The sequence below is a fragment of the Clinocottus analis genome, unplaced genomic scaffold (assembly GCF_023055335.1).
Source record: "Clinocottus analis isolate CAN_PGR_092001 unplaced genomic scaffold, fCliAna1.0.p SCAF_7, whole genome shotgun sequence".
NCBI classification, from domain to species: domain Eukaryota; kingdom Metazoa; phylum Chordata; class Actinopteri; order Perciformes; family Cottidae; genus Clinocottus; species Clinocottus analis.
In genome coordinates this window covers 9,697,760-9,717,775 of record NW_027176229.1, presented here as the reverse complement: position 1 = coordinate 9,717,775, position 20,016 = coordinate 9,697,760, and the positions used below count along the sequence as shown (strand labels likewise).

The following is a 20,016-nucleotide window of genomic DNA, read 5'->3' as shown; positions in this document are numbered from 1 at the left end:
AAAAGAGAGAAAACATATGTTTACATATTTATAAAAGGAGGATTCAGGTTTATTCATATTTATAGATTAGAGTCAACCCAATTTGGTATTGAGGTTTTTAAAAGTGTAAAGAAGTATTTTGAGAGTGTATAATTTCTGGTTTTAGATGAAGGCTCTCAGTGTGGAGGTGTGTGAGTCTGGCTGCAGAGCAGACCAGAGTCCCCCTTTGCAGAATGCCCGGTTTGTTCCTGAGCAGATGTCGGGAAGAGAGTTTCTTTAAAGTTAGTTTTTTTTTCCGTTACCAGGGGTCGTGAGGGGAGTCCGTGGTGGACAGGCTGATCTGGCTCCCTTCCGTCTCCATTCCGGGTCCTCGCTGTGTGTTGTGAGTGAGAGCTGCGTGTGTCCGAGCCGAGCCGTGCGGGAGAACAGATTGAGTGAGAGGAGCTGGGCGGGTTTGGCCCGGGGTGACAGAGAGGGGAGCGGGCCAGATGCAGGCTGGGACAGACTCCACCTCCTCCTCCAGTCAGTCAATCCCGCTGCTGTCTCTCTCTCATCCCACAGCACCGAGGCACGCGGCCCCGGCGTCAAGGCTGCAGCTGCCAACCGCGCCGCTTCCGCTGCACCCTTCCAAAATAAAAGCCAAGTGCCGTGTTTTACAGAGCTCAGTGACCTTTCTGCTGTCAGAAGCAGGGATGTGCAGTAGGTCTATTTGCAACGTTTTTATAGAGAAATGCAAAAAAAACAAAAAACAATGCACTTGATTACTCATTTGTGAAAAGTAACAGACTGATCCAATTAGCTGAATATTACACCTAAAACAATTTGCTTGTTTTGTCATTTGTGATCACGGTCTTTCTTTGGATAAACCTTTAGTCCTGCTTTCTGAATTAATAATTGTCTTAAAAATAACAGTGTCTTACATTGGCGGTCTTTGGGGTGGGTTTATAGAACAATGAAAGCACATAATTATATTTTATTATATGTCATAGTTGGAGATTTGGCCAGCTTTATGTGAGGCCTACTAAAAAGAAAGCCAATAAATTTAATTTAAAACATTAAAAGATGCAAGTTTTTTGTCCTAAATATTTAATATTAACTAAATACTTTAAGGTACAGTGTAATTTTAAACGTAGCTTTTTATAATGATAAAAATGTTATTCATAGGGCAAATCCATATTACACTACTAAATTCAAAGAAAACTCCTCACTTGCAAAACAGCTATATGATGTAAAATGAAAGCTGAGTAATTTAAAACAGATTATGATATCTAGATCTTCCTAACCAAACCCTGTGTACATGAAGCCTTTTGTATGAAGGCACAATCTCATAGCTTCCTGTCACATTCTGGCTGATTTTGATTAACTTGATGCAATTTCCATCCTAAATAAGATAAAGCATTAACAGGCACAATTTACAGTTACAATAACTAATCTGCCTTTGTAATAAAGGCCTACAGTCTTGTACACACAATGTACATCCACCTTGTAGTAATATTATATGCTATCAAGCACCACAGACACTACTTTTCCTATAACAGGAAATGTTGTAAGCCTATCTTGAAATGTGTTGTGCTTACAGTGCTCATGAAAAGTTAATCCGGACACAAAGTGAATCAATTTCACAACTATTTGCCAACAGTTAGTTAAGAAATGACTTATTAAGCCTCAATTCCAGTAGCAAGCTTTAATAAAAATGAAGTCAACATAAACTTCTCCTTTGACATACCCACAGGTGCTTCTAGTGTGTCTGGGGTGCTTGAATGACAGTTTATTGTTGGATTTTTCAACCTTCATTCATAACTGAGAATAACTGATCTATAACTTCACAAACAGTACCGTTCCAATTCACCAACGGCATTTTGTTCAGTAACTTTAAGTGAATGTCGATGCAGTTTTGATTGTTCTGCTTTGAAGCTATCACCATCCCTAACAATGTGTTCCTCTGTCGTAATACACCTTCCATATTGCAAACCGGCTTATGCCATGTGGTGTATAACAGGAGGTTTGTGTGCTGTGTGCTCATTCATTGCAGGGGTTTAAGTATCTAATTAGTACCAAAGCCAGCTCCAGCTAATCTTCTCAACACTGACTCAACATGTGACCTGCTAACCAACGTTAAGGCCAATCAATGGCTTGAGCAACACAAAGACAACAACCGCTTTGACTTACAGTGAGTGTAAAATGGCTGCTGGCCTACCCAAGGCTTAGGGTTTGGTGCAAAGTTTGGAAAGTCTGGATATTTTTGAGTATACTGACAGCGCAACACACTTACAGTGCTGGTTATGTCACCGAAATACACACATACCTGTAACACGATCATGTTCAGAGCAACACCACAAGCTCAGGGTGTGTAACCCAGGATGTTTGGGCACAGATTTAGATTCATGATTGTCCTCACTAACACAGTTTCACTGAGTACTGCAGCCAGCGTCCTGCATGCACACTCTATCCTCTGCAGATGAGAAGATGACGCTCTGGAAGTGGGACAGGGACTATTTGGACAGGAATTAAGGGGTGTGTTAAATTTCTGCATGCATGATCAATGGGGTTGAATGGTGGGGATAGGGCTGGGGTAGAGGGGAGGGCACAAGGCTGAGGCAGAGAAAGAGAGAGAGAGAGCTAGCGACGAGAACACAGGCAGCCAGCAATGTCTCACTAATGAGAGATGGACACTGTGGATTGTATCTCATTATCAATCAACATAGCTTTGAGTTCTCTGGAGAGGGAAAATGCAAGCCCTCATGTGTGCCGCATGTGGCCCATTTCGATAAACCCAGCTTGTGTGGAGGAGCATTAGTCACAGCCGTATCTGAGCTTTTGGAAATCCACACACATTGCCCTCTGTCCGTTTTGGTGAGGAGTTTCCTCTGAATAGTACAATGGGACTTAATTACAGGTCAGTGGCATGTCTCAGGGAGATAGAAGGAGCTCTGTTACGCTTCCAAATACAGTATAATGCCATCTTCCCAAGGGTGGGGTGGGGTAACAAGAGCTCTATACAAAAAGGTGCTGATAGGCTGAACCTGAGAATGGTATAAGGTGATCCAGGCAGAGAAAGTAAGCGTTTTACACTGAAAGAGAGAGAAAAGATAAAGGACTGCATTAACTATCAAAGGTTTTCTCCTATTCAGTTTGCCCTCTTTACTTCCCAGTCCACTTCCAACTTATCATTCCTGCCAACTTTCTTTGAGAAAAAACAAGAGAGGGGGGGGGGGGGGGGGGATGAAAGACAAAGAGATCATGAATTTGGAAATCAAAAAGGTGGATTCAGAGAAGTCTACGTAAAGTTAATTAAGAAAGTTCTGAGTTTAATACCACCTGACGGGGAAGTTGAAAGAAATGCCAACTAACATATTCACAGTACCTGTTACTAAAAGAAAAGTCAGGTAAAAACAATAATCAACGTGAACTGCACAAAATATTAATAATATTATGCATTCTGTGACATTTAGACGGCCTGGTCCTTCAAACCATGCAAGTTAAGGAGAATGTGTTTTTGTGGAGATGAGTGGTAACAAAGATAAGACAGTGAGATAAACATAGTTCAAATATCAACAGGTGAGCATATGGGCAGTAAAATAACATAGTGGTACTAGCAGTCATGTATTTTTCCCTTTCAGGTTGTGACCCCATATAATAAGCTGTTAGTTGTAAAGTTGGGGCCTGTCGTCACATTTCACATGTTACTGAGTTATCAGTTCCACCAAAAATACTTTACTTGAAAACTTCTCACATGGTTTCATTTAAATAACTGTTTGAGGTCAAATGTGGTAAAAGCTTAGATTCAAAATAAATTGTGTACAGATTAGTGTCACAGCACTTTAATATTTATCCTTTCTATCACACTAATCAAATTTGTCTTGTGACCCTTTGGAGAGGGCCTGACCTCAAGGATGGAAACAATTGGACTTAACTACCCGACTGCATTTAAAGTAGTTTCTCCACCGTCTCCAAAAACAACATTCTATCCACACACTAATTATTACAGTCTAATATGATTTACAAAAATGGGTCAGTCATAGGGATAATATTGTGTTGAACCTTTACGTTTAAATACTTTCTGTAAATCTGTTTGATAATGATTTTTACTAAAGATTAAATACAGGACTTTTTCTTATCTTGAACTTTTTTTTTTACTATTTAATTTTTTTACTGTGAAAACATCTTTTGATGAAAAGAAATGTTTTTAAAAGGGTGCTGATTTTGAAAAGCTGTCTCACTGCTGTTCTCTGACAGAGTGATTAAAGAAACATTGTGTGCACTCAACAGGCACTAACTTTAGTAACTTTAGGAACTGCTAGAGGGACACGTCCTGAAACTGGGCCATTCAGACGTAAACATGACACGACAGCGCTCCCTAGTGGCGTGTAGGATAAATCCAGTCCTGTTTTTGTTCAGTCAATCTAATGTTGGTCCGTGCCTATATTTTTATACATTTATAACTACATGCTCCAACATTGAAGTTTGGAATAGCGATAATTTTAACAAAATGGTCTCAAGGACTTTCTCTGTGTCCTCTGTTTGACTGTTACATCAGAAATATCTACATACATAAATACACCACACAACTTTTCTTTTATGTTTTCTCTACTTGTCTTCTTTGTCTGCTCTGAGAGGTGATCTGTTGACTCTGCAGCCCTGCATGGAACTGCAACATCCCCTCACGTTCATTTATTGTTTTTAAATTGCACTTTGGTCACTGTTGGGGACTGAGGGAGTGGGGACAAAGTTCACAGGACGCATGTAAGAAGGAGGGGGTGAAGAGGAAGGTTAAAAAAGAAAAGAAAATTGACCTTTGAAAGCAAAACAGCAGGTGGAGAGCTAAAACCAGGCAGCTCAGGACGCATTGGGAAATCTAGAAAGGAACAATTAAAATATTTGTTCTTTTAAGCTGACGAGGGACTGAAAATATAATGAGGCCCAACGCTGCCATTCTGGCTATCATTTGAGTGTGTGAGTGCACATGAGAGCAGTGTTTGTTTGCGAAGCGGAGGTGAGGTGAGGCAGTAATGGAAGAGAGGTTAGTGCAGAGGGCCGGAGCCTCTAAGGCGAATTCAAGCCGTTTGACCGCCCTTCAGGAGCAGCTGATCTGGGCCCTGCTGGAATCTGGACTGTCCCGAGACATCCTGGTGCAAGCCATAGGGGAACTTGAGCGAGACAGGACGAGTGCTGGCGCCGAGAGAGGAGAGAGAGGGGATGGAGAGAGCTCAGAGGAAGGAGAAATGGATTTCCCACCACCTATATTCCGAGACCTGGAGAAGCTTCTCCCAGAGGAGGTGGCCAAACTGAGGGCTGAAGTTGACCAGTTACTGCAGTAAGTAGATCCCAGCCGCTTCTCTTGAAGCTCCATGGAAACAGCAAAATCACCTTAATCTCTCACTAACTGCTAAATCCATCACAGCTATTTGTTTTTGCCTGTGTTTTGCCTTTGAAAAAAACTTGACCACTTCATCAACGCTGTTTTTGATTTCCTCCTCTTGTCTTCTACCTTTTCTTTCTCAATAATAAACAACCAGTTACTAGAAAACGTCCCCTCTTTTTCTGTATTCTTCTCAAGTTCCCCTCTCTTCATCAAATCCTCCCTCCTTCTCCTGCTTCTCTGTATGCTTCTCTCCCTCTGCAATCTGGCTTCTGAGGCGAATTTAAAAAGGGTTCCTCCTTTGCTAGTTACTAATTACCTACCCCCATCATTATTCTCTGGCCATTTCTTAATAAATAAGCTACATGCATAGGTGAAGATTAATGGAGTAGGGCTGGTCATGTGAGTCTATGTTTACATAAGACAGGAGCGATATTTCTACATCTTTGTAGACCTATTTTCTGATAATTTGAATACATTGCACACATCGTATACATTGAATGTATTTTTTTCTTCAAAGGAGTAAATACTTAAGTAATGAGTACCTGTTTAAAATATATTGGATATACTGTCTATGTTGGATGTTTTTAAGTTGGTAAAGTCGGAGAGTTTTTAAATTGTGTGTATTTTATATGTTCCTGACCTGACAGTTAGAAAGCATTACATTAAGCTTCATAAACCTTTTACAGTTTGTCCCCTCTAGTGATCTGAAAGGACTGGACTTTGCCCTTGTGTGCTTTCCCTTATCTCTCTCTGTCAATAAGCCGCTCTCTACTTCCTTCTGAGTAGCCCCGCGTAATGTCTAATGTTCTGACAAACTGTTAGGCACTTTTCTAAAAAGGGTTTAAATGTAAGGAAAAAAAAACACACACACACACACAAGAGTGTAAGGTGGGCCATATCACACAATGAGGATGTCTTTGTCTAATAGGGAGGACCCATGGCACGTTGCTAAAATTGTGAAAAGCTACATGCAGCAGCACAACCTCCCTCAGAGGGAGGTGGTGGAGTCCACAGGACTCAACCAGTCCCATCTCTCCCAGCACCTCAACAAAGGCACGCCCATGAAGAACACAAAGAGGGCTTCTCTGTACACCTGGTACGTCAAGAAGCAAGGCGAGATCAGCCAGCGTGAGTAACAAGCAGCTGGAGAGCTGCAAAGGCCCTAATTCTGCTTTCAAACATACATCAAATATCAGTTCTCTCAGTGTGTGTGAGAGACTGAAAGAGAGTTTTTAAAAAAGGGGCCTGGGGGTATTTACCATTCCTTTTCAGAATTTACCAATGCCAAACATGGGCTTGGATCTGCAGAGGAGCAAGGAGAAGAGACCAGGAAGGGGCGGAGGAACAGGTTCAAATGGGGTCCAGCATCCCTGCAGATCCTCTTCCACGCCTACGAACGACAGAAGAACCCTAGCAAGGAGGAGAGAGAGGGTTTAGTTGAGGATTGTAACAGGTGAGGCATAGTGATGGCACAAGGACAAAACAGGATGTTGTTTATTCATTGTGTTTGTACAGCATTGTTGTGTCACTTTGGCACAACAAGACACAACTCACGGGTCAGATAAGTGAGGTTGGCCTCTTGCTATGATTATTAAAGCCTGTTACGCGGTTCTAGGTCAATAAACCCATACCACTGTGTGTACACAACAGCCCCTGACATTTAGTAACACACCGGTTAGCCACTCCTGTCAGCTACCAACAGGAAACTGAAACTACCATTGGCACAGGTTCTTCGAAACTGGTCAATAGAATTCAGGAAAAAAACATTGCCCGGTCTCATGAGTCTTGTTTTCTGCTGTAACATTCAGATGGTAGGGTCAGAACATGAAAGCGTGGATCAATCCAGTCTCGAATCAAAGGCTCAGGCTGCTTATTATTGTGTAAAGGTGTGAGGTAATATTTTGGACCCCTTAAAATCCATTGAGCATTGAACATTGTTGTTTGTATTGTTGCTGACCATGTCCGTCCCATAATGACCACAGTGTGCCCATCCTTTAATGGCTACCTGCAGCAAGAATTAGCCAGATTAATGCTTCATGCAGGATGAGTATCGTCATTGGGTCGAACATTTCTATGTGTCTTTGGTTTATGCCTCCTAAGCTAACTAAGCCTTTTTGTGGAGGCTGACTGTAGGAACAATTATTACAGTGCACTTTTGGTCAACTTGCCCCAACATCTGTTAACATGATACCTCATTCTCACCGTCAAAATGTACAGGCAAGCGCGTATCAGTGTGCTCTTCTGTCCTCAGGGCAGAGTGTCATCAGAGAGGGGTGTCTTCCTCCCAGCTTGCTGGCCTGGGCTCCAACTTGGTTACAGAGGTCCGGGTGTACAACTGGTTCGCCAACAGGCGCAAAGAGGAGGCCTTCCGTCACAAATTGGCTCTCGACACACCTTATACCAGCCAACCTGCTTCCTCCTCTCACCCCAACCTCCCACCAAGTCCTGAGCACGGTAATACCCTGACAATGTTCAGGCAAGCTGGAAGAGTCATGGATTGAAATTCAAGAGTGAAATCAAAACCTGCTTCCCAAAAAAAGAAGCGAGACAACATTGGACTTGCCTATTCCAGATCTTAATGCATTCTTGTCTTTTTCATCCCTTGGGGTTAAAACAATAACCAGCACACTCTTTTAGACATGACCGCACTGGTTCTGAAAGTGTTTGCTCATATTTCCCTGTTACCTCATGCTGCATCTTGGAGCCATTAACCAATACATGTGTTTGACACATTCGTAAATTACACTGTATCAGTGTTCTGAGGCCTGACTTATTGTTTTACAGGTGTCAAATACAGCCACCAAGTCCTATGTGACACTGTTAGCTTAGCCAGAGGAAGCATAGGGGACAGAGTGGGTCATCTGGTGGTCAGTCCTAACCAACTGGAGCCCAGCCACACACTCCTCGAGACACATAACCCCAAGCTGGTGAGAGCATGTGTCATGGTCCAAGTTTATATTGCAGACTACCTGTATGCACTGCTGCCATCGTAACCGTTGCTGTCCTCTGGTCCCAGGTGTCCAGCGGTGGCTCACTGCCCCCGGTAAGCACTCTGACCTCGCTGCACAGCCTGTCTGCCTCCCCTGCTACGTCACAGGGCCTCATCATGGCCTCACTGCCAAGCGTCATGAGCCTGGGGGAGTCCTCACTTCTCATTGGTAACGCCGCCTCTCTGGTTTACTATCCTACCTCTGGAAAAATAAAAATAAAAACTCAGGGAGCAATATTGTCTTTGACAGGTTTAGCCTCCACACAGCCTCAGACTGTGCCTGTTATCAACAACGTCGGGGGAAGTTTCACCACTCTTCAGCCAATCTCATTCCAACAGCAGCTTCACGCCTCTCACCAGCAGCCTATATCACAACAACTCCAGAGTCAGATGGGAGCCAGTCCCTTTATGGCAACCATGGCGCAGCTGCCATGTCACAGTAAGATCTTAGCAACAAACTGATATGAATTTAACCTATTATATTGGGTGAAGACTCATTCCTCTGTTCCTCATTATAGTGTACAAGTCGGATTTGCCGCATTACCATACGTCCAGTCTGCTGTCTCAAGCCATGGTCATCACCGACAGCAACAGCCTGGGGACACTGACCAGCCTCACTGCTGTCAGACAGGTAACAGAGTCTGACGTGTAGGTCGATCTGTTTGAGAAGGACTAATCCTGTAAAACTGTCATCGATTTTCCTTTTCAATAGATTCTAACAACAGATCCTGAGGAACAGACAGACTCACCTTTACAAGAAGACGCTCTACACCTGCAGCCACAAACACCTGTGCCAGGTACACAGCTGTAAATATAGGTTTACTCCTTGACATCTGCATATTATTACAACATCTTTGGGATGACATCATGTCTAGTTAAGCAAATTTCAATGGGACCTCCTACTTACAATTTATTTTTGACCTTTTAACAGGACACACTCAAACTGTACTTATTCAATTTCCTCAGTCCACAACGTGCTCAATGAGTAGTAGTGCAACGTTTTGCTTTCTTGCCAACAGTTAGATGAAAGATTGATACCACTATCACTTGATGCTGGAGCCGGTTGAGCTCAGCTAGTTGCCTAGCTACCCCATAGTGATGACAAGACTCCCAAAAGTCAATGCTCTCTGCCAAGAAATAGTACCACATGTCTCTGTTAAACCACACATTGTAATTTTTACCATACAGCGTTTGTACAGATAAACATGTGATCATTAGTAAACTGGAGAGGTGCTGGTCGGACTATTTGGTTTACTTTAAAGATGTTTCCCGGTTTTCAATCCTAAACAGAGGGAGGGCTGGCTTCAGCTCGATATTTAAAAGACAGGAGAGTGGAGTTCATCTGCTAATCTAACTATTAAGATTTTTTTTCTTAAGTGTATTTCCCATACATGCATCATCATACAAATACAACACATTAATTGCAAGCAACATATACCTTTAAGTTGCACAATTGTAGTATTTCACATTAAAAACAGAAACTAGTTTACAGGTTATGCACTATAGCCACTTACTAGACTTAAGTTTGGAGCAGATAAGCAAACAAACTAAATTCAAAAGATGTGCTCACGAAACTAACAAATCCAAATAAAGTCATTTTCTTTTTTTTTGGTAAATATAGAATGCTCTCTTCCGAAGCTGTTTAAATGTAATCATAGTCTTTACTTCCTTTAGTGGCGATACAAATTGCCTCCTTCCTTATCATGGTGATGTTTCAGTAGTACATGTTCAACACATTCTTGTATATTTACAGTGAGCATAATCCAGGGCGTTCACTTATTTTATGAAGTGTTGAGTCCATGAATATTGTCGGTATCTTTCTCTGTGATTGAGCTCCATATTCTTTCCACAAATTAGCATAAAATAATAATTTTGACATTGGCTTTACTTAACAAATATATGTTGGCTGTCTGTGATTTCTTTGATATGGACAATAGTCCAAAAGAGAGAAACACCCGAACACCAACTATGCAGCCACAACACTACATATATGTGATACAGAGACTACAGGCAGTTGGATGACTCTGTGCTGGAAAGAAGCTAATTGTACCTAACAGCCCAGATTAACGTTTTTTTTAATGTATTTTTTGTGAACAGCTTCCTCCGAGGGCCTAGAGATGTATCCCGCCTCTCAGACGACAGAAAGTCACCAGTCTCATCTTCTCTCACCTTCACAAACAGACATCAGCTCCTACATCCCTACACAGATGGTCTCTACTGCACAGTAGACGTGCTCTGGCAGTGCACTGTCGTGTCTCCTCACTATCAGCTGGACTTTGTGTTTAAAATGGACAGCTACCTCTGATGTAGATTTCCAAAAAACCCTTGAGTTAGGGGCCACAGGGATGATACCACTTAGATGATTCAAAGACTCTCTGAATCTTCGTAACACTGTAATGCGAACAAGGATTGACATTAGAGAAGTTTCACTTTTGATACAATAAACTGAAAAATCAACACCAAAAAGTATTTTTATTAAAATGTTTGGGAATTCAGAATCTGTACATGAAGTTAAAACAAACAACATTTACCTGCATTTTTCATGTCACTGCCTTGAAACTGTCTTTTCCCACTCCTAAATGAGTGCCTTTCAAGAAAAGACTATTTCAAGAATAACCATGAAGAATGGAAGCAAAATAGTTATTTTAGATACACTTTTACTGTAATTAATTTACTGCACAGCATCAAACACACAGCTTCCTAAAATGTACTTACACTTTTAGGGGGAAATATATTTTAAGCTTGACAGTCTAGATAGTAAACAAACATCCCAAAACAGAAAAAAATGAGTCAATAGTTCAGTTCAAAGCTTCTTCCTTTGTGTGTAATTCTCTTTGCTTCTTTCTTTTCCCTGTTTTACTTTGACCTGTGTGTTTCTGCTCACCATTTGTTTGAACATTATGAGGAGAACCTGCAGAGTCCACCTCCTCAGCGTCTACTTGAGTCCTTTTCCTTTTTTTCTTCTTCCTCTTAACTTGATTCTCATGTCCCTCTGCTTCTTTCTTGTTTTTATTCATTTCTTCTGGATAGGGAAGCTCTGCTGATTTAGTAGATGTAGAAGGCAGTGATGATTCTGGTAAGAGATCTTTGAGAGACACCGCTGCCTCCCTCAGCCTGGTCTCCATCTCACTGTCGCTGTCGCTGTGACCAACAAAGGGATGTATAATGTTAAGGGTTGTACAAATTCATGCATGAGTTTGTTTGAAAACAATATGAACCTTGAGCTGGCAACTGGCCGACGCCTCGCAGGGGCTGGAGGATCATCAGCTGCCAGTCCAGGTACTGACGTAGACAACAGAAGAAATCCTACAAATAAAAAGAGGCAAAAACTTGAGGATAACATGTAAGGAGATGACGGCAGAATCCCCATAAAAACATCAAGTACCAAACTATTGATGAAACCTTACCTTCATCATCGCATGTTGCTGATTCCACACAGGATAACGTGTCAGTACATATTTCTGAAATGCAACTGACAGTAACAGACACAGTATAAGCCAGGCGTAAAACAAGTACGTCTCTTCCTCACAGTAGTAGGAGATCATTGCATTAAAATGCCAAATTTCTCTACGCTGTCAAACTACTTACCTGTCAAGAAAATCTCCCAACTTTTTAGCAACGTGTGTTTGAAACCCTTGTGTGACCTGGAGCTCGTTCCCATCGTGTTCGTGGTCAGCGACAACAAAACTGTGGCAAAAGATACAAGTCAAACTTCTGATATTCAAATATATGTATGCAATGCATTGTACCATTCATATAGAGTTACAATGCCCATGTCGCACGTTTATTATATAGCTACAGATAGCTTGGATACTTTAAGTATAGTTTCCTAATTGAAGGAAGCTAATACGACGCAGAAAATAATCGACAGCTAGCTCTTCTTCCTTCCTCATAATGATTTAAAGTCAGAGGTTATGTCGACAAATAGGCTTACCGCTTTGATGGTAGCACCTTGCTGTGCCCATCTGAAACAAACAAAAAGTCATCAACAGGTGAAATACATTCAAAAAATAAAAAAGCGTCTCAAAAGGGGTTTAAATGGAGTAGCGAGCTCAGTTGTTGCTGCCGAGGGATAAAACCAGAACACTGACTGCGAGAGCTTACAGCCAGGTAATGAGCTCATATAGCATACGTTTGAAAAATAAGTAACTTTAACCAACGTTCAATTACTATTAGTTTAAGTCACCACCTCAGCAGCGTCATTTTGGACTTCTCAACAGGCTAATGTCGTGTCTCTATTAAGTGCACAGTTCAACTGTCTGTACAAAACTATTCACTCCTCAACAAACACAAGCTCGCTCACCTTTCTTTGTGTCACTCCGTGTCTCCCAAACGGCCTCCTGGCATCTTTTTAACACTTCTTCGTCACTACTGCTAGAGTCAGAAACACCAACCATATTTTTAGCGGGGGCCGCCATGACAACCCATGTGCTGCCGGTGTTATCTTTTTGAGCTGAGGATTCTGGGTAATGTAGTCTGTTCGTCAATGGCACGGTGTGGACAACCAGGCTTTGTGCTCAGATTTGTGCTTTTATTCATCACTGTCTTCATACAAAGTGTTTGATCAAGACTAGATCAGACTGTAAATAAAATACGTGTAAAATTAGATAATCCATAAAAAGATAAAGATATGGGTTTAAGGCACAAATATAGCAGATTTAGGGTACATTTACATAAAGATGTTTTTTGTCTTGGGCAGGCAACATAATCAATCATGTCACACACACACTGTGTTTACCGTTCAGCTGGAAGATAGGAAAGCCCAAATATCCCTGATAGTTTACTTACGATTTTATTGTTTTGCAGTTTGCCATTTTTATTTACAATAAATCTGATGTGACATTTATTATTGGTAAAATTAGCCAATAGAAAAAGAGTCTTCACAACAGACTACAGAACAGATACATACATTTTTGGGGTCAGCCAAGTAGTCTTTTAGTGCAGACAAAGTGTTGCCACTTCTCGAGACATTTAGATCATCCGATGCTCCTACCAATGACAGATACTTTCTAGCTCTTACAACAGCAGTGCTGCTAACCAGCAGTCTAACATACATCTAGAAAAAAAGAGGTTCTACAGCTGTCCAACTGCATGCCTGATCGCACACTTGTGAGTTATAAATAGCCTACATAAGGGTTTGCCACTGTTTAACTGTAAAATGCCCAACTGTATGAGTGTATATAGGAGTGTTTTACACAAGGCAGTACTGCAATACGTTTTCTCTTCCCTTTAGCCATAAAGGTGGGCAAAGGTCTCTTGGATATAAGGCACATGGAATCAATGTTGTAAAGTACAGTTAATGGATCATTTGTGTAACATTCGAAAACAACCTTTAGACTATTTCAGTGGTTTTGCAATAATTAAATGCATTGCATAATAATGATAGCAATGCTGGCCATTTACTTAATACCTGCACTTGAGGCAGCTGCTGATTTCCATTCATGTCTGTACAAAGGGAAAATCTAAGAAATAGAATTGGCTAATCAGACTCCCAATCTTTCAGTGAATAGATTGCAATTCAACTGCACATCAGCCACTTAAATAGAGTGATACAGATTCACCAAAATGAGCATTGCAAACTTAACTAAGGGAGGATTTATTGCAAGGCTGTTCACAATGACATTACATTGTTCAGGTGTACCTAATAACTGGAACCATGTGTATAATAACATTACACGATTGTGTAGTTAATGGGCTAACAATATGCAAAACCACCAGTATAGTCCTTAAAACATGGCTTCTATGAGAAGAGAATCATGTCAATTTCTGCATCCATCAAACTGCCTAATTAAAAATAGATCAACCACCAAACTACATCAGTCTAAAATTGTGTTCTACTCTGTATTTAGATGATAGATTAAGAACCTGGGGGCAGAGCAGCAGAAGTTACACTCAGCAACCAGTTTAATAGGCATACTATACCGCTGGAAAGTCAGTAAAAATTACCTCAAGGAGTAAATAACTGAGTGCTTACACATTGGAGTGGATAAAGGGGAACATCTAATTGTTTGAGACATGGCATATAAAGCAAGTCCAGGAACTCAGATTAGGCTGTTATCTTGATATTTTCATGTATCAGAGCGTAGAACAATAGAACAAACACTGGATGCCCTGGCGACAGCCAATTATGTTGTAAAAAAAACTGTTAATAAAGAGATATTAGCAGAGTGAACAGCTGACATCATGAAAAGAACTCTTGCTGTTTTTTAACTTTAAAGAATCCTACTTAAGATGAGATTGGTCAATCTAATGTTCCCAACAAAACCAAAACCAAACTTAAATATCTGACACGAACAGTCCCAATAAATGACAACGGATAGTAGATATTTAAGCAGGAATGAAATATTAAACGTCAACTAATGCTACATGATCATCTACGATTAACAATACTGTAAAACATCTAGTTAATGCTCACTTTTCCTTACGGGAAACACAAATGTCACTTGCGAAAGTTGTTTTCAAAAATCATCAACTGATGACATCTACATACTAAAGTAAATTAAGTTATAACTAGCACAGTCTAAAGGCTTTGCCATGAAAGGTCTTTGACTCAAAGTGTCCCTTTCCAGCAGAGACGGCAAGAAACTTAAGGCAAAAGTGAAACATGAGACGTGTATGACAAACCGAAAGACGGAACAAAAAGGTTTCCGAGAAATATTTGACTGAACATTTCTCGGAGTCACAGAAACTGAGCTCAATGAGCTACTGATGAATGGATCCATGACTTCATATGAAGGCAGTTTTGGTCTGTTGGTTCTGAAGAAGGTGGTCGTTTGGTGGAACGTCAACAAAGTATAGAATACTTCTGTCCCCCAAAAAGAAGGTTTTTGGGTTGTTGTGATGCAGGAAGTATTGCAAACATTATCCCCTTGGGTATTACAGACCACCATTGTAGGCATAGTCTGCCTTGTTGTGCATGATGAGTTTGTTGTCAACAAAGTAGAAACTGTCTGATCTGGTCTCGTAAGGGTGCGCCACCATTTGGCGAACTGGAGGGGAATAAGGAAGGAAAGAGTGAAGGGAGGACAGATGAAACCAAGATTATTATGTGGAAATATGCATGCAACAGCATTAACATCCATGGTTAAGTAAAATAAACTCACTGAGGTCATCTGGAAGCTTTGGAAACTCATAAATGTGTTCACATGTGTTGCGGCTGTTGGGAATGCAAAATCCAAAGTCAAAGTCAAAGTTCTTCAGTAGGCGTCCCTGGAAGTAATGCCTCTCAATCATACGAAAGCTGTTAATGGGCCGGTCGCCCACTGTGAACTCTACACTGAGGGTTTGAAACAAAACAAGAACAAATTAATAACAATTCAGTTATGAATATAAAATGTGGATTATTATGCTCTCAGTTTATAAGAATCAGAAAGTAAAATTCATTTACTTACGTTGCACCAACTGTGCACAGTTTTAGAAAGGCTGGTGTAAACTGATATCGCACAAAACGGCCTGCACTGTTGTCTGCATCACCAATCTCTTCTTCTCCCTCCACAGGACCTAATATAAAAAAAAGTTTAGCTGGCTTAAACATGTTCAGGACTGGCAAAAATGACAATAAGTAAAATTTTAATTTTTTGAAAAAAGTGTGAGAGCAACTGGGCAGAATAGATAAAATAAAGTGATACTGCAAGATACTGGTATTTGCTATTGCTCAACATGACTGATGACACTGCTTGCATTTTATATAGTTTGGTTGTTTGTAAGAGCAATATAAAATAAAGGTTTATCAATGTTGTTCTGAAGATATTACTTCCTACAAATTAAGCAATGAAAATTACATCTTGCTTTAAAATGGCCTATACTTGTTGGACTTTCTGTGCCATATAATACACATTTCAGGTGAGAGCAAAACACAGCATGCTCCCGGGAAAGACTATCATTCTCATGCTTGGTGGCTGTGGAACCCATTGGGGCACATCCTTCTTTAAACTGGACAACTGGAAAATCAATAACTCTACAGAACTTTGTCTGGACAAGAAAACATGTTTGCTTAGTGAAACAAATCTTCCAGAGAAACACCTTTGTAAGGTTTGTGTGGCAGAAGTTAATATGTCACTTACTGTTGTTGGGAGGTTTGGCAATCTCAAACAGCACTGTTCCGGTCTCCAGATCTCGAATTTTGAAACGTGTAAAGTCAACATTGTAGACATTGTCTTCAGGTTTGCACAGATAATCTGGAATAAATAAAAAAATTAAGTTGTTTTTAGACAAACAAACAAATAGAAATTTTACAGCAAGCAAGCAACCATTAGTTATCAGATGTACTTCTGGGATATTTTTTTAGATTTACCAATACTAACATAAAAGGCTCCTCCTTCCTTTGTAAACAGAGATAGTGCTTGATGAGCTCAGGCTTCGAACTTTTCAACAAAGTGTTGTGAAAAAAAAGGGAAGTAATGCCATTGTTGTCTAGTCCGGGAAAGGCCAAAGAAACAATGGAAGGCATTAAGCATTCGCTGCAACGGTGGTAGACTGGGTGTCCTATGACTCAGATGGTTGAAGCACGGCAGTTAGTTACAAGCTTGGTGGGGGAGGTGGTCCTAATTCCAAAGACCAGAGAGAAAGGGGCCAAACAAATATTGGACTAAATTACTTAAAGCTGCACTTAAAGCCAAACTAAAAACTGGTGTTTTGTGGTGAATAGACCTGCATGTGTTAGGTGGAAAGATGTTATAAGATTACGTATGTTGTGTTTAATGCTGTGTGTATTCCCTCAACTGGCCAGAAAAAAAAACTAATAGTACAAGGGCCCTGGATAATATTCCTTCTCGGTGGCCCGAAGTCTTTGCTACGCCCCTGGATATATCTTACTTTTTTGGTGAACGCTAAAGAGTTAAGATGCCCAACTCACAACATAGTTAGCCATATACCAACCTTAAAGCTACCAGTTTGACCAAAATAACTATGTGACGATATGCATTAGAATTAATCGACACATTAGTCAACTGATCTGAAAACTAGTCACTTAGCCACCATTAGCATCGGGTAAATGGTGCCTGTTTAGCCGGTTTAACGACTTAAATTAGAAGCAAGTTCCACGAAACTTACCCTCTGTGACCTCCCGGAGACCCAGTACATTGTCCGGGGTAATATCTTTCCCCAGAGCCCGCAGTTCATCCTCTGTGACCACAGGCCACTTCTCCGTCTGACTGCGCCTCGACTTTAGCTTCTTCAGCATTCCTCCACCTGTCTGTCGCTCTCTGAGCTTCGCCTCCGAGCCGGGGGTGTCTGCGTCCGTCTGACTCTTACTGACTGTCGGTGCCGATTTGTTTTGCAAACCGTTCATACCAGACACTAATGCAATAATGTAGTCCGTTTCAATATTGTTATTTGGGAGCGACTTGACAAACTGCGGGTGTAATTTCAAGATGGCGTAAAACGTGTATGGGAGACAAAAAAGGGAGGTTGTGATTGGCTAAGAGCGATGGATATTGTCATAGTTACCGAAGGGGTACGAATGGTTTAAAGGCTAGGACGTCCCGTTCCGTCTTCAACTGGGTGTGTTTCTTTTTTTTACGATGTTCTTCGGGCTACACGCTCTGGCTTACAACCCTTTCCGTTATGTGGATATATATTATCACTCATTGTTTTCTGTTAGGATAACATGATCTAATTGTGTTGTTGATCAATTGGCAATTACCGAGTCTCGTGTGTAGCACGCGCAGCACCGCAATGTCCAGCGCGTGGCGCTAGAGCATCTCTCCGGGCGGTGGACAGATTTGTGTTGACGGAAGTTGTCACGAAAGAAGAGACGCGCAGCAATGGTGCGAGTAAAGTCCAGGTAAAATGTGCTCTTTGTGTACTATTTGTTCATATTGTGTGGGTGTGTTCACATTTTGTTTCTGACGTCACATCTCCGGTTGGTAGGTATTTACTGTGCGAAGTCAACGTTGAAGACCGGAGCCACTTGTTGTTGCTGGATGACCGAGCGGTTGCGGTGGCAGTGAAGGCAACGGTGGCCCGCACACATGGAGACTACGGGGCCGCTCTCTGCAGCATTGGGTTCTCCGGTAAGCAGTGGCGAGACGTATGTAAAGAAGGAAAACCACAATCAAGTTAAAGGCTTTAATTTAAATTGCAATTGCATACATATAGCATAGTCATGTAGGCCTAACGTTCTGTAAATTGTACACGCTAAAAGTATTTGTGCAGCAGAAGGGCCATAAGCTGTTATTTTTTACTTTCCTTTTTTAAAACTGAATTATTTTATAATTGTTGCTGCATGGGCGTGTTAACAACATGTCCATGTTGGCCGTTGAGGGTGGCCATTTGATCGAGAATAATTCACCACATTTTTTAAACTGATAGATTAAAATCTTAAAGTGCCAAGTAGTACTAAAACTGTCAAATATGGAGTAAAAAGTTGAATTCTAGCATCAATGGTGAGTTAGTTAAACAGATCCCTGTCGTCCACAACTAGCTCCCTTTTTTAGATACGCAAAAGAGAACTTTTGTGCTTAAGTAATATTATTTACACAAAACACACTAGGCTGTTTAGATGCTTTGATATGAGAATGTCAAGTATTCAGCCTAACCCATGATGATGATGATATTGATGATATTGCTCTTAAATGAACCACTGATTAAACAATACTATTCGGACATTATATTGTCAACTGTGTTCTCTTTTTTTTGTTTTTTTTTTCAGTGAAATATCTGAATGCTCATACTGGAATAGTATTCCTGCGTTTTCCCAAAAGGTGTTACAGAATCCTCTGGTCTGCATTGCCTTTCATAACCTGTATTGAAACTCGTGGGCAGAAAGTCCCATGTTTTCTGAACTGCTTACATGTGGGAGGTAAGAAAAACATCAACACACATCCCATAATGAAAAAGACATAATCTTTGCAATCTTGAATATTAATTGAACACTAATTAAAGACGTTTGTTTTTTCCAGGAACAATTAGAACATGTCAGAAGTTTCTGATTCGATATAACACCCAGCAGCTCCATCGAATGCTACCTAAATGTAAAAATGAAGGTATGAAATTTAATTAAATGGTATCTAATTCATACTGAACTTTACAATACAAGCCCCAAGTGTTTTTTTTAATTATAGATAATAAAATCCAGATATTAGCTTCACATTATTACCAGTGTTGAATTAGAGTATTGAATGCAATACTTGGATTACAGGATGGCCATAAAAAATGGCAATTAACGGCTTCTTTCTCTTTTTTTTCATTTGTAGAAGAAAAACGACAGGTACAGAAATCAATTCTGAACTGCACTATTACAAGAGGAAACAGGGATGAATCCGAAGATGATTCAGAGAGTGAGGAAGATGAGGAAGAGTGACTTCACAGGATACAGTAAAGGATGGCGGCAGACATGTTTTATTACAGAACTAAAAATTAAGCATTTTAAGAAATGAATACCAAACTGTGGAAATATGGTTTGTAGTGTAGCTGCACAGCTTTTGTTTGGGTAGAAAGCTGACTAACTGTATGCCTGTCTTCATAAAAGGGACACACTAAATGATGTTTGTCACATAAATAATTTGGGTTGTCAGAATTGTCTGAGTGTCATCAAAAATAAAACTACAATCTCATGGCACAAAAAGAAAAATATGGCCAAATAAATGAGTTTTTTATATTGCGGTGAAATATTTTGTATTTATACTATGTGTTATGGCCTATTTTGTTTAAAAATTAAAATACTGTTTTTGAATATACTGAGTGT

The 20,016-nt window shown here is 40.6% G+C and overlaps 5 protein-coding genes across 6 annotated transcripts in view; 2 read left to right on the top strand and 3 right to left on the bottom strand.

Moving 5' to 3' along the window:
• LOC137804977 (RNA-binding protein Musashi homolog 1) overlaps positions 1–9,123 on the bottom strand; it is a 28,005-nt gene extending 18,882 nt beyond the window's left edge. Inside the window, exons 1-6 of one of the 2 annotated variants that reach the window (XM_068604541.1) lie at positions 9,080–9,123; positions 8,875–8,988; positions 8,311–8,532; positions 7,544–7,822; positions 6,601–6,751; positions 282–603 (exon numbers count right to left, since the gene is read on the bottom strand). In XM_068604541.1, coding sequence (XP_068460642.1) covers positions 282–340 — 59 coding nt within the window. In that variant the 5' untranslated portion in view covers positions 341–603; positions 6,601–6,751; positions 7,544–7,822; ... (1 more) ...; positions 8,875–8,988; positions 9,080–9,123. The remainder of the gene's footprint in view (positions 1–281; positions 604–6,600; positions 6,752–7,543; positions 7,823–8,310; positions 8,533–8,874; positions 8,989–9,079) is intronic. The other variant, XM_068604542.1, reaches the window with a different exon arrangement.
• hnf1a (HNF1 homeobox a) lies at positions 4,989–10,558 on the top strand. Its single transcript, XM_068604540.1, has 10 exons — positions 4,989–5,293; positions 6,270–6,469; positions 6,614–6,794; positions 7,593–7,795; positions 8,126–8,268; positions 8,358–8,499; positions 8,581–8,769; positions 8,849–8,961; positions 9,043–9,127; positions 10,428–10,558. The coding sequence occupies exons 1-10, from the start codon at positions 4,989–4,991 to the stop codon at positions 10,556–10,558; spliced, it is 1,692 nt and encodes a 563-aa protein (XP_068460641.1).
• On the bottom strand, positions 10,027–12,753 carry cunh12orf43 (chromosome unknown C12orf43 homolog). Its single transcript, XM_068604544.1, has 7 exons — positions 12,634–12,753; positions 12,265–12,295; positions 11,919–12,017; positions 11,738–11,802; positions 11,549–11,636; positions 11,215–11,471; positions 10,027–10,721 (listed from the first exon to the last, which is right to left on the bottom strand). The coding sequence occupies exons 1-7, from the start codon at positions 12,746–12,748 to the stop codon at positions 10,522–10,524; spliced, it is 855 nt and encodes a 284-aa protein (XP_068460645.1). The 5' UTR covers positions 12,749–12,753; the 3' UTR covers positions 10,027–10,521.
• A 350-nt stretch (positions 12,754–13,103) lies between these two features.
• On the bottom strand, positions 13,104–17,930 carry unc119b (unc-119 lipid binding chaperone B). Its single transcript, XM_068566424.1, has 5 exons — positions 17,382–17,930; positions 16,394–16,507; positions 15,722–15,830; positions 15,434–15,606; positions 13,104–15,319 (listed from the first exon to the last, which is right to left on the bottom strand). Exons 1-5 carry the CDS (start codon positions 17,617–17,619, stop codon positions 15,207–15,209), a joined length of 747 nt encoding a protein of 248 aa, XP_068422525.1. The 5' UTR covers positions 17,620–17,930; the 3' UTR covers positions 13,104–15,206.
• On the top strand, positions 17,789–19,964 carry pop5 (POP5 homolog, ribonuclease P/MRP subunit). Its single transcript, XM_068566425.1, has 5 exons — positions 17,789–18,114; positions 18,201–18,343; positions 18,982–19,131; positions 19,232–19,315; positions 19,526–19,964. Exons 1-5 carry the CDS (start codon positions 18,095–18,097, stop codon positions 19,630–19,632), a joined length of 504 nt encoding a protein of 167 aa, XP_068422526.1. The 5' UTR covers positions 17,789–18,094; the 3' UTR covers positions 19,633–19,964.
• The last annotated feature ends 52 nt before the right edge of the window (positions 19,965–20,016 follow it).